This window comes from Nuphar pumila, chromosome 5 (assembly GCF_984573655.1).
Source record: "Nuphar pumila chromosome 5, dmNupPumi1.hap1.1, whole genome shotgun sequence".
Taxonomy (NCBI): Eukaryota; Viridiplantae; Streptophyta; class Magnoliopsida; order Nymphaeales; family Nymphaeaceae; genus Nuphar; species Nuphar pumila.
In genome coordinates, this window is record NC_143253.1 from 55,085,848 (window position 1) to 55,104,954 (window position 19,107).

A 19,107-nucleotide genomic window follows, 5' to 3' on the forward strand; every position below is an offset into this window, starting at 1 on the left:
CCACAAAAGGGGGCTCCCAAGAGAGTCGTTGGGAGCCCCCAACGGTCACATATGTGACCGTTGGAGGCTCCCCAACGACTCTTTGGGGAGCCTCCCTATGTGGCGCAAAAACCAAAAAAGAAAAAAAGAAAAAATTACAATCATATTCCAAGGGGAATATGCGTAAAATAGGAATTTATAGAAATACCCTTTTCTGGTAAAAAGAAACAAAAATAGGAAATAAGTAAATATATTCATATATATATATATTGAGATACATATACATATATACATAGTACGCACACACACACATATATATATATATATGAATATATATACGAGATTACAATTGATACATAATTTAATACCCCCCTCAAACTTAAGGCATGATGATCGAAAGTTTGCCAAGGAGAAAGTTGAATCGTGGTGCACATAAAGCTTTGGTGAAGAAATCTAACAACTGATATTCTGAAGTAACATAAGGAAGATCAATGATTTCTTTTAGACAGACTTCACGAACATAATGGCAGTCCATTTCAATGTGCTTAGTCCGCTCATGGAATGTATGATTTTTGGCAATATAAATTGCACTCTTGTTATCACAGCATAGCTTAGTGGACCTTTCAATAGTGATCCCCATGTCTTCAAGCAGCTGATGGATCCATACAATTTCCATGGTAGTAGTTGCCATGACACGATATTCAGCTTCAGTCGAAGAGAGAGAAACTTTTTGTTGCTTCTTACATCTCCACGAGATCAATGAATCACCTAAGAACACACAAAAACCAGTGGTGGAGTGATAGTTATTTGGGTCACCTCCCCAATCAGAGTCAGTATAAACAATTAATTTTAAATCAGAAGAAGTTGACTGAAAAACTCCCTTGCATGCTGAAACTGACTTGCCGTATGAACTGCATGTGAGATATCTGGTCTGGTAATACTTAGGTACATCAACGATCCTCCAAGCTGTCTGTAGAGAGTAGGATCAGAGAGAAGAACACCATCATCAATCTTCATTTTAGCTCCTACTATAGCAGGAATTTCACAAACCTTATCATCTGTAATACCTGACCTGTCAATAATCTCAGATGCAAGCTTAGTTTGAGACAAAAAATACCCTCTATGAGAGTATGCTACTTCAATACCCAAAAAATAAGTTAGAAATCCCAAGTCAGACATTTAAAATCTATCATTTAAAATCGATTTTATGCTTTTAATCCCTTTAGAATCGCTTCCGGTTATAAGCATGTCATTGACATATATAAGTAAAATAATAATCCCTGCATTGGATTTTCTAACAAACAAAGCAGTATCAGTAAAACAGGATGAAAAACCATTTTCTATCATTACGGAATTAAACCTAGCATACCAAGCCTTGGGGGCTTGTTTCAAACCATAAAGTGCTTTTCGAAGGCGAATCACCTTTCCTTTAAGAGACTCCATTCCAGATGAAGCATCCATGTACACTTCTTCATTTAGATCTCCATTTAGAAATGCATTCTTAACATCCATTTGATAGATGTTCTACTTGTTGATTGAGGCAACACTTATAAGACATTGGATAGTGACCATTCGAGCTACCGGGGCAAAAGTCTCTTCATAATCAATCCCATATTCTTGACTATATCCTTTTGCAACCAAACGACCCTTGTATCTCTTGAGGGACCCATCACTCTTATTGTTAACCTTAAATACCCATCTACACCCTATTGCTTTCTTACCTTTAGGAAGGTCATGAAATTCCCATGTCTTTGCTCTTCTCAGAACTTTGAGTTCATTATCCATTGCGGCTATCCATTCAGGACATTTCTGTGCTTCCTCGAAGTTTCTAGGTTCTATGTAAAAATGAATGGCGCTTAGACAGTCTTTATGTTTAGGTGAAAAAGACTCATATGAGAAGAACCTAGAAGGGATTTTTCTATGTCTTTCGGTCCTACGAAGGTTCTCCTCATTTTGAGAAGCAGTCCCACCAACATCATCATATCTTTCAAGGGTACTTCTGAAAGTATTTCTATCTCTATGAGTATAGGTTATGGGATCTCTATGCGGTTCCTCATTGACATGTTGATGAAATGAGGAGGACACAAGACTGGTCTCGTTATCACTTGAGTCATTCTGATTTGACTCATCATCACTAGTTTCATCACCTTCAGTTAAAAGATCAAATAGAAAAAAATAGTCTACATTCTCGTCATTAGGTTCAAGTTTTTCGAAACCACTGAGATTTTCCAAAAAACTTACATTTCTGGAAACATATAGTTTTGCATTTTTAATATCATAACACCGAAAACCCTTTTGAGTTTCAGAATAACCAAGAAAGGCACAAGGAATGGCCTTAAGGGAGAGTTTGTCATTTTTATCAATAAGGACAAAACATTTACATCCAAAAACCCTTAACTTGCTATAATCATGTTCTTTTTCAAACAATCGTTCAAATGGGGAAACTTTGTTCAAATTTTTTGATGAAAGTCTATTTATGACATAGACCGATGTAAGGGCTGCCTCAGCCAGAGTCTTTTCGAAATATTCTGTGAAATGAGCAAGGTTCTAGTTGTTTCAATGATATGCCTATGTTTTCGTTCAGCCAACCCATTTTGTTGTAGGGTTTTTGGATAGGATTTTTGATGGAGAATACCATGACTTTTAAGATAACTTTTGAATTCATTTGAAAGATATTCGCCACCAGAGTCAGTTCTAAGTATTTTTAAACTTCTGTTGAATTGATTTAAAATCATCATATGAAATGTTTTAAAAATTGAAAAAACTTTATGTTTATGTTTAAGAAAATATATCCAACAAAATCTAGTGTAATCGTTTACAAAAATAACATAGTATGAGAAACCTCCTTTAGATATCACAGGAGCCGGACCCCATACATCTGAGTGAATAATTTCAAAAGATTTTGTTGTAAACATGGATCTTTGAGTAAATAGTAGAGTTTTCATTTTTCCAAGAATACATTCATTACATACAAAATTCTCTTTACAAAGATGCTTAATAAAAGGCAAATAAGAGATTTTAACAATGTTGGGATGCCCCAGTCTCTTATGCCATACATGATTATCTTTGTTTTGAGCAACATTACAAAACTGGTTCTTGGGAATTTGGAGAAACTCAACATAGTAGAGGTCTCCTCTCCTAGAGCCTTCTCCAATCAACTTACCGGACTGCCGATCCTGTATCCAACATTTATTAGAACAGAATTTTATATCACAACCATAGTCCGAGAGTTGAGAGACCGGAAGTAAATTTAAGTTTAGTTTTGGTATAAGACAAATTTTTGGAATAAAAAAGTCTTGTTTTTCAAAATTGCCTATTTCTTTAATTTCAAGATGTGTTTCATCCGCCGTTGAGACAAAAGATGGAAGATAAATTTTAGAAAAATCGGAAAGAGAACAAGCACTTGGAGTCATGTGAAAAGATGCACCGGAATCTAGGAGCCAAGATGTCTTACCAGGAGGTGAGGAGGATGACATAGCTGCTTTAGAAATGCCTCCCTTGAGAAGAGGTTGTAGAGCATCCACAATTTGTTGAATGGAAAGAGCCCCATTTGATGAAGATGGTCGTTCCTCTGGTTGGGATGCCATAGCCGCAACAAGTATTTTCTTCCATTTGGGGCAAATGGTTTGATATGCCCGGGTTCTTTACAAAAATGACAACTTAATTTGCTATAGTCTCTTTTGCCATATCGATCATTTCCTTCTTGACCTTGATTTTTGAAATGAGGAGGTTTTTAGGCCTTCATATTATTTCCGGGTCTTGACACAGCATTAACCCCTTTACAATCATCTTAAGAAGAAGATGCAACAAGGATGCTAGGATTATTTTTATTAATCCCCATACGGGTTTCTTCACCACTTAGCTTAGTGATTACATCTTCAATAAAAGGAGATATTAAGGCGGATAGAAGAGAGGACCAAATTTGTTCAAATTCGGGTCTAAGTCCATTTAAAAAATTGAAGAATCGATCTTCCTCGAGTTGTTTGTGTCTTAACTCAATTGCTTCTCCGCTCCATTTTGGTTCGAGCATAGCTAGCTCGTCCCAAATAGACGATAGTTCAGCAAAATATTCCCGAATAGACAAATCGTTTTGTTGAAGGGTCAATGCCTTCTTTTGGAGGTAATATTTGTGTGATAAATCCCTTGAAGTATACATCTTTTCAAAGTACAACCAAGCTTCAGAGCCTTTTTGAACTTAATGATGTTGGCCTTGATCTTGGTTTCTACGGATGAAAAAATCCAAGACAAGATCTTGAAGTTCTTCATCTCTCACTCATCATGCTTTTTTTAATAATCTTCTAGGGCTTTTTGTCTATCTTCCCCTTCAAGAATCTTAATATCCCCTTTTTCAATAATGATAAGTTTGGGTTCCGGTTCCGGTATTAAACCTTGAACGTACCCCCAAAGGCCCTTTCCTTTGATATGGGCTTCTATATTGCCGGCCCAAACATGATAGTTCGAACCGCTAAGTTTAAAACCAAGGGAGAAGTGAGAGTCTTTTTCACCCATTAGAGAGGGTAGAAGATAAAAAATAACACGTACCTCAAAAGATTTCCAACGCTTTCTTGACAAAAGAGGCTTCTAAAATATTGTTCGAAGAAGATGATCCACTTCAAACTCAAATAGCTTGAAGGCACGTTTTTCGAGGCACTTCAAAAAAGAAGAGATGCATGATCATCCTTCTTCAACGAGACTCTGATACCATGTAAAAGTATCTCTAACAAGATACTAAGATCAAGACCTTAATATTCTTGATAACAAACTCGGCACAACTCTCAAATGCACAACGACATAAAAAAATATTGGAATCACTTTATTGAGCACTTGGGCTTTGACTGAAAGCCATGAAAAATACAAAGGGGGTGAAACCCCTATTTATAATCACACAAAGGAGCCACAAAAGGGGGCTCCCAAGAGAGTCGTTGGGAGCCCCCAATGGTCACATATGTGACCGTTGGAGGCTCCCCAACGACTCTTTGGGGAGCCTCCCTATGTGGCGCAAAAACCAAAAAAGAAAAAGAAAAAAAAAAAAGAAAAAAGAAAAAAAGAAAGAAAAGAAAAAAGAAAAAAAGAAAGAAAAAAAAGTACAAATAAAAAAGAATTACAATCATATTCCAAGGGGAATATGCGTAAAATAGGAATTTACAGAAATACCCTTTTCGGGTAAAAAGAAACAAAAAATAGGAAGTAAGTAAATATATTCATATATATATATATTGAGATACATATACATATATACATATGTATATGTATTTCAATATATATATATATATATATACACACTTTAACATTTAACATGTATGTGTGTATGTGTGTGACCAAGCTGTGGTCATCCTATTCCCCAAAAAGTTGTCACTGGTTAAGACCCTTCAAAAATTATAATTTCAAGTGTCTTTTTGATCTGAACCTGCAGATCTATGTGGGATGTGCTGTAAATATTCTTTTTTCTTTCTCTTATAAAACACGATGTTTTATTTAATCTGCCCCGTTCTAGAGCAAAATATTTTTTACTTGCCCTCTCAAACAATCAGGAAAAACGATCTTTGATTGTCTTCTAGCAGGTTCTTTGCTTTTATCTTAACGAAGGTACTGCAGATGAAATATCAGTGTTATAGTTGTCTTTTGCTGTCTACTTATAAATTTCCTTGGACCGGCATTACCTTCAAGTGCATCTGCTTCCTTACCATCTTTGCTTTCTTTGTTGATCTAACTGAGAGTTGATATTAATCGATGTTCCGGCAGTGTTCTGTTATTGTAGCTTTGTTTAACTGATCTTGCTTTTTGCCTTCATTAATTATCTGGCTTTATGAAAACAATTTTTTTTTACAGAAATACATCATTCTTGGATTCATACCTCGATCCTGCGTTCATGTCATTGATAAAGGATCCAGATCAGAAGCGCCAGGAACAATGGGAAAAGGCTGCTCAAGCTCAAGCTAGCTGGAATTGTGCTAGATTTCTTGGATTTGGTGACCTTGGTCTTCCTCCATTATCTCCCTCAGAGGAATATTCACTTCATTCGAGATATCTTGCAAAAGCAAATTCTCTTAATCTTTCAGAAATTGCTGAAATGAAGATTGTGTAAGCATTGTTTCTTCAACAAAATATCTGCACTTAATGAATTTAAATTTTCTGAAGTTGGGGTCATTTGAGAGCCTCGGATCTCAGACGCAGGGATTTCTGGTCTGACCAACCCCAGAAATTTGAGGATCTTTTCCATGGTATCCTTTTTTATACTTAGATTTTGGACACATTTATTAAAATGTACATACATTTATACTTATATATATGATAGTATATATACATACATGTATACGTATGTATGTATGTATATATATATACTTATATAAATATAATATATATTACATATATTTATTAAACATATAAATAATGTATGTAATATAGGGAGAAGTCAAACAAAGTTTGACTGCTCCCAATGGCTAGAAATTCTAGCTGTTGGGAGCATTGCTCCGTCTTCACTCTCTCTCTCCCTTGTATATAAATAGGGGTGTTCTCCCCTTTGTATGGTAAGTCTTTTTACACTCTTTTTGTTAACAAATTATATTTTTTATCGTATCCCCTTTGTGGAGTTTGTGAGAGTGATCCTTTGGAACACTTTATGGTTCTCTTTGTGAATGTTGTGTGTTCCTTGAGAGAACACTTTCATGGAAGATTTAGATAACCTTTGGTTCGTGATTGAAGTCTTGTTTTATTACATGGTATTAGAGCCAGGTTGTGTTGAATCCCATTTGAAGTATCTTCATCAAAAGTGTTGGTGATCTTGCAAGCGTTCAAGTGATTGTAAAATTCTTTGGTGGAGGAGTGCTCGTGCTCATTATCTCTCCTCTCTTAGCCCTTGTAAAAATGGATGACAATGAAAATATTACCATAAAACCAATAAAACTCAATGATTTCAATTATGTAACATGGACTTCTATCATTAAACACCTTATTTGGGGAAAGGGATTGTGGGGACTAGTAGATGGATCCGAGCCAGAACCCAAGCTAGTTCTCACTAAGGTAGAGGATGAGAAAAAAGTTTTTCTAATCGAAAATGAGAAATCTAAGGCTATAACCACTTATGGGAAGAAGTGAAGGAGGGAACATGCCAAAATCATATCTTGGCTTATTAGTAGTATGGATGTAAAAAAATGTTCAAGCCTTGCTAAATTTGATCATGCCAACAAGGCTTGGGATTATTTTAAGAGAATGTATTCTCTTAAAGATATTGCACATGTATGCAATGTGCACAAGAGAGTTCAGACTATGGTTTAAGGGAATAAAATTATTAGAGAATATTATAATGACCTATCCGAACTTTGGGAAGAATTGACTCTTCTAGAGCCAAAGTGGTATTATCCCGAAGACAGGGAACTCCGCCAAAGGCAAATAGATGCATAATACTTTTATCAATTCATTAACAGTCTAAGTTTGGAATTTGAATCTACAAAGTCTCTTCTTCTTCATAGAGGAAAAGTGCCCTCTATTGAAGACACTATAGAAGAGTTGAGTATAGAAGAAAATAGATTGAAAAAGCATGTAAGCAAAAGTGAAGATGACTTGGTCTTAGCTGTTTCTCGACCAGGAAACTATGTTTGTGTATATAAGCACCTCACTATAGAAGACAAGGAAATTACTATGAAAAAAAGAAAATCATTTGTTATTTTGTCATGAACCGGGACACACTAAGACTTAATGTCCTAAACTAAAAGGGACATTTGAAAAGGTTGTGTCGGTTGGTTTTCCTCAATAATCAAAGGACAAGGACATTCCCACACCTCAAGAATCATGTATTGGAAGCATGTCTCTAGCTCCATTAGTTGAAGTCCTTCAACCTCTTTTTAGAAGGTCATCTTCCTCAGCTGGGGCCGCAATATCATCTTATTCGGACCCAGGTAAGATTCTTTGGCTTCTTGATTATGATGCATATTTTCATATGATCCCAAACACTGATATTTTATCCGAATGCTATAGCAATTGAAGCATGTTAAAAGTGTTTAAGCCGATGGTATTCCTCTTGAAATCAAAGGAATAGGAAGTTTTGAAAAAGATCTTTCAAACTAAAAAAGGTTTCTCATTCAAAAAATTAGATACGTTCCTAAATTAAATTTGAATATCTTATCCGTATCTCAAATATCCGATTATGGTTCTAATATCTCCTCTTTAAATGAATGTTTGGTGTAGGATTGCCAGTCAGGGAAGTTGATTGGGTAAGGCCATAGAGAGAGAGGTCTCTACTATATGAATTATTTGGAGATACCGAAAGATGCTTTTTGTTGTAATGTCCAAAAAATGGATTTAAAATTATGGCATAGAAGACTAGGACATCCCACTCTATCTAAAATTCCAATTTTTCTAAGTTTGAAATTTTTTTGTAATATTAATTATTTCACTTGTGAAATCTGTTTTCTAGGAAAAATGAAAAGATTACCTTTCAAGGATAAAACTTTTGTCTCATCTGAACCATTTGAGTTGGTTCATTTGGATGTTTGGGGTCCAACACTAGTTGTGTCTAAATGTGGATATGCATATTATGTTATTTTATGGATGACTGTACTAGATATACTTGAATTTACTTTCTTAAACATAAATCTGAAGTATTTTTTCATTTTCAAAATTTCGATAAGATGGTCAAAAATAGATTTGAAAATGATATTTCTATATTTCGTACTGATTTAGGAGGAATTTTTGTTTTCAAAATAATTTAAAAATTATCTCTACTCACATGACATCACGCATCAAAGATCATGTCGACATACATAACAACAAAATGACTTAGCTGAGAGAAAATATCGGCACATTATTAAAATTTAAAGGACTTTACTTATTGGCAGTTGTTGTAATGAAATTGTGGTCTTCCACAAATGCACTTGAATCCACCAAAAGAATGTCTATAAAGACATTTCAAGCAAACCCATAAAAAGGTATAAAAGTAAGAACACAATAATAAATGAATAAATCTTTATTGATAATAAAAATGCTTAAGAAGCATTCAAGTTAAAAATACATTAAGGGGTTCACCCCTATTTATACAAAGAAGAGGGAGAGAGGAGACAAGAAGAGTCGTTGGACTAACTTTAGTCCAACGACTATTATTATAGCCGTTGGACTAGAGTCCAACTACTACAAGTTAGTCAAGTTCCAACTAGGATACTAAAAAGAAACAAAAAAATATTAAAGAAAAATATATATAATAATAATATATAATAATAATATTATTATATATATATATATATTACACTTTATATACAATTTACATTTTAACACTCTCCCTCAAACTTATAGTACAATGAGCGAAAGTTTGTCTAAGAGAAAGTGAAATCTGGGAGCAGCGAGAGGCTTAGTGAAAAAGTATGCTAATTTGTACTTTGATGTAACATATGGCAGATCAATTATTCTATGTAAGTATTCCTCCATGACATAGTGACAATCCATCTCGATGTGTTTGGTGCGCTCGTGAAATGTTCGGTTGCTTGCAATGTAGATCGCACTTTTGTTGTCACAACACATTTTTGAAGCTTGCATCGCTTCGGCTCCCGTATCCGCTAGTAGGAGTCTGACCCAAACAACTTTCATAGTGGTGGTTGCCATGACTCTGTATTCGGCTTCGGTGGAGGAAAGAAAAACTTTCTGTTGCTTCTTGCACCTCCATGAAATTCAGGATTCACCTAAAAATACATAAAAACTAGTGATTGTACTTATTATTGGGATTACCTCCCCAATCCGCATCAGTATATGCAAGTAAATTTAAAGACGATGAAGCAGACAAGAAGAGTTCTCATAAAAGAGAGAACTTTAAATATCTAATAATACACAAAACTGCTCCTATATGCATAGAGGTGGGAGAATGATGAAACTGACTCGCTGTGTGAACATGTGTTATATCTGGCCTAGTAATGAAAAGATAAGAAAGAGCTTCGATAAGCTGTCAGTAAGGAGTAGGATCATCAAGAAGTTCTTCATCATCAATTCTCATTTTAACGTTGACAACTTCTGGAGTGTCCACTTTCTTATCGTCTGTGATTCCAGACTTGAAAACAATATCAAAAGCAAATTTAGATTGAGACATTAAATACCCACGAGGGCAATAAGCAACTTCAATTTTTAAAAAATATCATAATAAACTTAAATCAGTTATTTCAAAATGAGTTTTAAGAAGATTTTTGATGTTTTCAACTCCCTGTTTATTGCCTCCGGTGATGATCATGTCATACACATAGAAAAGAAGCATTATAATCCCTGCATCAAAATTCTTAATAAACAAAGCAGTGTCAGTCAAATAGGATTGAAAACCAATATTAAGTATAACCTGACTAAACCTATCATATCAAGCTTTTGGGTCTTGTTTAAGACCATAAAGAGCTTTTTCTAAACGAAGAGCTTTACCCTTGAGAATACTAATACCAAGTAGGGCTTCCATGTATACTTCTACTAGGTTTTCATTTAGAAATGCATTTTTGAGATCCATTTGAAATATGAGCCATTTTCTTATGGAAGCCAAGGCAATTAAGGTTCTGACAGTGGTCATACGAGTAACTGAGGCAAAGGTTTCTTCATAATAAATGCAATATTCTTGGGCATAGCCTTTGGCCACTAGTCGAGCTTTATATCTTTCAAGAGTTCTATCACTCTTGGTTTTAACTTTGTAAACCTATCGACAACCTATAGGTTTCTTACCTAGAGGAAGATCTTGAATAGTTCAAGTAGAAGCCTTTTCAAGTGCATCCAACTCAGTTTTTATGGCTTCTACCCATTCGACATGATTTTTGTCTTGAGAGTACGATGATGGTTCTTCATATGAGTGTATTAATGCAATAACTGCCTTATATGTTGGTGAAAATGATTTGTATAACATTTTTCAGGAGGCCTCGAAACTCGGGATAACCTTCTGGTGGATACTTCAGAATATTTTTCTAGTGCACATGGAAGATTTGACTCTCTTCGTCTAGAATATTGTAAACCAACATCCTTATGGATTTCCTCTTTATTGTCATCATTGTGTTCATTGTACTTTGATCATCGCCAAAGTCACATTCAAGATCATATTCAATAGATTTTGAGGTCAAATCTATTAGGAAAGAATATTCAATGACTTTCTTAGGTTTTTCAAAATCAAAGAAGCTTTCTTTTTCAAGGAAAGATACATTTCTTAATACATATAGTTCATTTTGAAGGTCAAAACACCTATAGCTTTTTCTATTATTGGCATATCTTAAAAAGGTATAGGGAATCGCACGGGAAGAGAGTTTGTCATTTTTGTTAGTAAAAACAAAACACTTGCATCCAAACACTCTCAATCTAGAGTAATCAGGAGAAAGATTCACAAGTTTTTTAATTGAAGTTATATTTTTCAAAGAGGATGGCATTAAATTAATGAGATAAGTAGCAGTTACTATAACTTCTGCCCAAAATTACTTTGAAACATGATTTGCTATTAATAAAGTCCTAGTTGTTTCCATGATGTATCGCTGTTTACGTTCAACTAGTCCATTTTGTTGTGGTGTGTATGGACAAGACCTTTGATGCGTAATGCCATGTAAACTGCGATAATTTTTGAATTCTTTGGACATAAATTCTCTCCCTGAATCTTTGCGAAAAATTGATATATCATTTTAAAATTTATTTTTAACCATGTTATGAAATGTTTGAAAGTATGAAAAAACTTCCGATTTATGTTTAAGTAAATCCAAGTATGCCTAGAAAAATCATCAACAAAAATGACATAATATGCAAATCCACCTTTCAAAACAATTGGTATAGGACCCCAAATATCCGAATGAACTAATTAAGTGGTCTAGAAGAAACAAAGGTTCTATCATGAAATGATAATCTTTTTATTTTGCCAAGAATACAGTCTTTATAAGTAAAATTTTCAGAATTACAAAATTTTTCAAGACTAGGAAAATGTTGGATTTTGGCCATATGAAGATGACCAAGTCTTTTGTGCTACAAATCCAACTCTATTTTTTGAATATTCTAACAAAAAACATTCTTAGACAAATCCAAAAAATCCATGTAACAGAGTCCTTCTCTATGTCCTTCCTCAATTAGCTTTCCTGTTTGGCGATCCTGTACCCAACATCCATGAGAAGAAAATGAGACATTACATCCATAATCAATTATTTGAGAAATAGATAAAAGATTTAAATTCAGTATAAGAATATATCTAACTTCTAAAATAAAAAATTTCTTAGTTTTATGGACCTTTTCAAAATTTTCTATTCCTTCTATTTCAATAGAGGTTCCATCAACTGTAAATTTTTTTGACACACTTGACTTATTTTTGAAACATTCGGTAAGCTATTGTCATTTGGAGTCATATGAAAAGAAGCACCAGAGTCAAGAAGCTAAGGAAAGTTACTTGGATCGGAAAAGGATGACACAACTGCTCCAGTTGAGGCTTTAGATGAGGAAATAGCTCCTTTGATAAGGGGTTGAAGAATCTCTATCAATTGAGTCATAGAAACCGGTGCATCTTGATCTTTGGGTTCTGATCTAACAATCGCGACTCTCTTTTCTCTTAGCTCTTTAAGTTTAGAACACTGAGGCCTATAGTGCCCTGGTTCATGACAATGGTGACAAATGACTTTTCTCGTGTCAAAGTCACCATTTTGTTTGTTGAAATGAGGTGACCTATAAGAGCGTACATGATTACCCGGTCTAGACACAGATAAAACAAAATCATCTTCTAGTTTTGGAGTATTCTTTTTAATTCTATTTTCCTCCATAGTTAGTTTCTCTACAGTATCAACGATAGCGGAAACTTTTCCTCGATGAAGAAGAGCTGATTTAGTCGACTCAAATTCCGGTCTTAAACCGTTTATAAATTGATAAAAATGCTTCATATCAAGTTGTTTTTTACGGAGCTCAATGTCTTCGGGACAATGCCATTTTGGTTCTAAAAGAGTCAATTCTTCCCAAAGTTCGGATAACTCATTGTAATATTCTCGAATGGTTTTATCCTTTTGAGTCATTATTCGAACTTTGTCTTGTAAATTGCACACATGTGCAATATCTTTGAGGGAATACATATTTTTAAGATATTCCTAAGCCTTATCGACATGTTCGAACTTAGCAAGACTAGAGCATTTTTTAATGTCTACGCTATTAATTAGCCATGACATAATTTTGCATGCCCTATCCTCCATTCTTTCCATTTATTTTTATAAGTGGCTAGCGCCTTGCTCTTCTCCTCTTTCGTTAGAGGAACTTTTTTATCACCCTCTATTTTAGTGAGAGATAGTTTAGGTTCCGAATTGGAACCATTCACTATACCCCATAGCCCTTTTCCCCAAATGTGATGCTTCATAATCGAAACCCACATTAAATAATTAGTATAATTTAACTTTATAGGTATGATGGTGATCTTATCATTATCATCCATCTTTTACAAGGGCGAGAAAGAATTAGATGAGAGAAGAAAAAGAGAATAAAAGAGAGGATGAAATACAATTTTTTGTAGTAAAAGAGGTTCTTCAATTGCCTCATTTCTTCAACGATTCTTTTTTAGCCAAGAACAATGTGATGAAGCACCTTTTGCAAGTACACAAAAAATGAGACAAAAGCTCTTCAAGATCTACGATCTCCATGGCTCTGATACCATGTAATGAAATGATGGTCTTCCACAAATGCACTTGAATCCACCAAAAGAATGTCTATAAAGACACTTTAAGCAAACCCATAAAAGGGTATAAAAGGAAGAACACAATAATAAATAAATAAATCTTTATTGATAATAAAAATGCTTAAGAAACATTCAAGTTAAAACTACATTGAGGGGGTTCACCCCTATTTATACAAAGAAGAGAGAGAGGAGAGCTCATTTGGAACTCTCACAAGAAGAGTGGTTGGACTGTAGTTCAATTCAATGGCTCTTATTATAGCCGTTGGACTAGAGTCCAACAGCTACAAGTCAGTCAAGTTCCAACTAAGAACTTGACTGAAAAACAATCTAGTTCCTATTGAATTAGATACTAAAAAGAAACAAAAAAATATTAAAGAAAAAAAACTATAATAATAATAATAATATATAATATTATTATATATATATATTATATTACAATTTATATACAATTTACATTTTAACAGCTACGTGCCTAAGGTTTTTTAAGTAGAAGTTGTTCTGTTGTTTATCTTATAAACATAATGCCATCTTCTTCTTTACACAATATTTCACTGACCGAAAAACTCTTTAAACTCTCCTCTGATTATTCAAGATTACGAATTTTTGGTTGCAAATGCTTTATTTTTATCAATAAGAATGACAAGTTTTCTCCTAGAGCTATTCCTCGTGCCTTCTTTGGTTATGCCGATAACTAAAAAAAATATAGGTATTATGATTCTAAAAATGAAAAATTATACATCTCTCGAAATGTACCTTCTTAGAAAAAGAAAATTTATTTGATAAGGATCAACTAAAGGAAGTAACCGAGTATTCTTTTTTGTTAGACCTTGTTTCAAAGCAAGATATTGACAACTGTGATTATGAGCATGATTTGGAGAACACTATTGAATCTAGCGACTATGAACCACTTGATGAATTGCCGCTCAATGATCAAACGTGTATGCAATATTCTAGGCGGGGAAATCAAAACCCATGTGCACTTGAAAAGTTTTCTAACCTTAGTAAAGATGAATTGCAAATTAGGAAATCATCTAGAGTATCAAAACCCCTATCAAAATTGTATCCTATGATTCATTTTCTTCAAAATATCAAACATGCATAGCTCTGATTTACTCATATGTAGAACCCTCATCGTACGCTCATGCTAAAGAACATTCTGAATGGGTTGAAGCTATGAAGGTAGAACTTGAAGCCTTGGAAAAGGCTCAAACTTTGTCTATTCAAAATCTTTCACTAGGAAAGAAACCCATAGGTTGTAGATGGGTATATAAAATAAAAACTAAGAGTGATAGAACCCTTGAGCGATATAAAGCTAGGTTAGTTGCAAAGAGATATTTGCAAGAACATGACATTGATTATGAAGAAACCTTTACACCAGCTGCCCGTATGACCATGGCTAGAACTCTTATTGAAGTAGCAGGTCTATATATCAAATGGATGTTAAAAATGCAAATTTTAAATAAAAATCTTATGGAAGAAGTGTACATGGAGGCACCCCTTGGTATAAGTCTTTCTCAAGGAAAGACTCTTCGCCTTCAAAAGAAATTATATGGGTTGAAACATGTACCTAAAGCCTGTTATGATAGATTCAGTAAAGTTATGTTTGATATTAGTTTTAGATCTTGCTTGATTGACACTGCTTTGTTTATTAAGGATTCTAATGCAGGTAGTGTCGTTCTGCTAGTCTATGTAGATGACATGATAATCACTGGAGGCGACAATCAAGGAGTTCAATATATCAAAAATATTCTTAAAGCTAGTATTGAAATGACTTATTTGGAATTTCTACGCTACTTTTTAGGAATCGAAGTTGCTTATTCTCCTAAAGGGTATTTATTATCTCAATCTAAGTTTGTTTTTTATATTATTCTCTGGTCTAGAATATTAGATGATAAGAAAATTGACACCCTTGAAGTAACAAATGTTACGATGAGAATTGATGATGGGGAGCCTCTGGATGATCCAACTCCTTATAGACAACTTATCAAAGCTCTTTCTTATCTAACTTTTACTAGACCTGATATAGCACATGCTGTACACAAAGCTAGTCAATTTCATTACGGTCCCACAACTGTTCACATGAGAGCGGTTTTGCGTATTATTAGATATCTTAAAAATTCTCTCTAAAGGCATGTTTATGTTTTCCTCTTCTGCATTAGATTTACTTGCCTATAGAGATACCGATTGGGGAGGTGATCCAAACAATAAACACTCAACCATAGGTTTTTGTGTTTTCTTAGGTGAATCGTTGATGTTATGGAAGTGCAGAAAACAACATAAGGTCTATCTTTCTTCAACTGAAGCTGAATACCAGGTCAATGACTACTGCCATAATGGAAGTTGTGTGGCTGCGAAGACTATTGGCTGATATGAAAGTTTCTAGGAGCTTCAAAGATGTGCTGCGACAATAAGAGTGCTATCTACATTGCCAGCAAAAACACGTTTCACGAAAGAACGAACATCGAGATGGATTGTCATTACGTTCGAGCGAAATATCTTAAAAAAACTATTGATCTGTTTTATGTCACATCAGAGTACCAGTTGGTGGACTTCTTTACCAAACCTCTCTCTGCCCCTAAGTTTTACTTCCTTTTAAGCAAACTTTCGGTTATCCTACCGTAAATTTGAAGAGGAGTGTTAAAATGTAAATATATTTATACTTATTTATATATAATAATATATATACATACATGTATTTGTGTATATATACGTGTATATATATTACATATAAATTTATTAAACATATAAATAATATATGTAATATAAGGAGAAGTCAAACTAAGTTTGACTGCTCTCAACGGCTAGAAATTCTAGCCGTTGGGAGCCTTGCTCCCTCTCTACTCTTTCTTTTAATCTCACTTTTTGCCCTTGTATAAATAGGGGTGTTCTCTCCTTTGTTTTGTAAGCCTTTTGGCACACTCTCTTTGTTAAATAAATTATATTTTTTATTGTCTCCTTTGTGGGGTTTGTGAGAGTGATCCTATGGAACACTTTGTGGTTCTTTTTGTAGATGTTGTGTGTTCCTCGAGAGAACACTTTCTTGAGGATTGGAGAACCTTTGGTTTGTGATTAAAATCTTCTTGTTTTATTACATTGCTCACATGGGAACTGTTTTGCGTATTATTAAATATTTTAAAAATTCTCTCTCTAAAGGCCTGTTTATGTCTTCCTCTTCTACATTAAATTTATTTGCCTATACAGATGCATACTGGGGAGGTGATCCTAACAATAGACGCTCAACCACAAGTTTTTGTGTTTTCTTAGGTGAATCGTTGATCTCATGGAGGTGCAAAAAGCAATAGAAGGTCTTTTTTTCTTCAACTCAAGCTGAGTACCGGTTCATGGCTACTACCACAATGAAAGTTGTGAAAAGTGTATTCTGGGTTATTAGGACCTGACCCGAATACACCTTTTGTATGTACAGTAGTTTGTAAAGTTTTATTTTATTCGGGTCTGGACAATGCACCTGACCCGGATCCATATTGTTTCTTGAACATATTAATGAAAGTTTAGGTCACGATTTCAATAGTTGAAATCGTGACAGCCGCAGCCCCTTCTTCCCTTTCTTCTTCTGTTCTCTCTCTCTCTCTCTTTTCTCAATACAGGTATCAGAGGAGATTCTAACATGGTATAAGAGCGGAGATCCATCTAAGGGCTGAAGAGGCTTTCGAAAGGTGCGACGATCAGAGATTTGAGGTTTTTCGTCCCTCCTCTTCTACTCTTCTTCATTTTTTTTCTCCTTCTTTCTCGTTCCTTCATCTATTTTCTGAATTTTTCTGTGTACCCATGTCCCACGTGGGCCTAACATTCACATGGATCTGAGATTCACGTGAATCCTGTTCACATATATACTGCGTGTTAAAAAGGGGCAATTCTATTTCACGTGAATCGCTGAAATCGATTCACGTGAAACACAGAAACAACCCACGATTCCTATTCCAGATCTGTCTTCTTTTGTCTGGCGTTATTTGATCTGGTGCACCAGATCTGTCTCTTTTGCCCAATCTTCTCCACGCATTTATTCTGCATATTCAGATATCAAGCCCTTCTCGGTAATTATTTTTTTTTTTGTTGTGTGATTTTCCTTTCTTCTGATTCTCATTTTCTATATTTGCCTGAAAATATATCTAACGTATGGAAGTAATTTTCATCACGTCAATCTCTAATCTTTCAAGAGTGTAAAGGAAAGCTCAGGTCTGACTCTCTTCTGAATCTGACAGCCTGCGATCTCTTGTTAAAAAAAAAAAGAAAAAAAAGAAAAAAGGCTGAGCACTTCGTAAACACTCTTGTTGAATTTTATTTCTCAATGGACTCTTATTCTTCTTAATCGAATATTTCTTCAAGCTTTCTCAATCAACTCGTTTCTGAAAAGTTGAATACCTCAAACTTCTTGATTTGGAAGAGACAAATCATTCCTTTTATAAGGAACCAAGGTCTCTTAGGTCACCTGGATGGAACCACTCCAGTCCCACCATAATTTGTCACGAGAGAAGAGAAAGATGATAAAGGGGAGAGTTCAATTGTGTATGTCAAAAATGCAGAATACCTCAACTGGGAAAGGAAAGATCAATCAGTAGTTGTATACATCACTTCTACCTTGTCTTAAGAGGTCCTTGTTGCTATTCCTGACAATTGTACAACCCTGCAACTCTGGGAGCGATTGATTCAGACGTATTCACAAGTTTCACAAGCGAGGATGGTTTTTCTCAAGATGGAATTTCAGTTGCTGAGAAAAGATTCCATGACCATCATGGAATATCTGAACAAGATGAAGAATATCACAGATCAACTTGCAGTTATAGGATGTACGGTAAGTGACAGTGATATGGTGCAACAAACTCTGAGTGGATTGGGATCTGACTACAATATGATTGTCACTTCACTATTGTGTCTGCCTGTCCTTCCTACCTTTGATGAGTTACGAGCTAAATTGATCCAGTATAAAATGACTCTGAAGGGTTTTTCTGAAGAAACTCATGTTCATACAAATTTCCAAGAAGTTTTTGCCACAGGAGTAACTTACGGTCGAGGACGAGGACGAGGGGGGCAATGGCGAAGTGGACACGGAGGACGTGGTTTACTTCCCACTCCAAATATTTTGACTCATGCGCAGGGACAAAGACCCATCCCCACTTGCTTCCTTTGTAACAAAAGGGGGCATATCAAGGCGAATTGTTGGCATAATCCAGAAAATAAAGGAAAGGCTCCACAGACAGAAACCAAAAGAAAGTTCACAAATATCAGAGACAATGGAGAGATTAAAGATCTGCTGATATCCGCCTTGTCAGAATTAAAATTGAAGCAGAGTGATGAAGGCACTTGATTTGTCGAATCAGGGGCAGCAACTCATGTGACAGGTGATGCAGGTAAACTTTCTAACCCTATTCCTTATTTTGGCAAGAGTAAGATTGTCACTGGTGATGGATCCCACCTTCCTGTTTCTCATGTTGGAAAAACTGCCATTCCCATGTCACATTCTACTCTTGTACTTTCTGATCTTTATA

At 34.9% G+C, this 19,107-nt stretch overlaps 1 protein-coding gene across 1 annotated transcript in view; it reads left to right on the forward strand.

The window, feature by feature from the left end:
- The window catches only part of LOC149837629 (uncharacterized), a 63,519-nt gene that overhangs the window by 13,111 nt on the left and 31,301 nt on the right, over positions 1-19,107 (forward strand). The window contains exon 8 of the mRNA XM_090006163.1: positions 5,809-6,060. Coding sequence (XP_089862289.1) covers positions 5,809-6,060 — 252 coding nt within the window. The remainder of the gene's footprint in view (positions 1-5,808; positions 6,061-19,107) is intronic.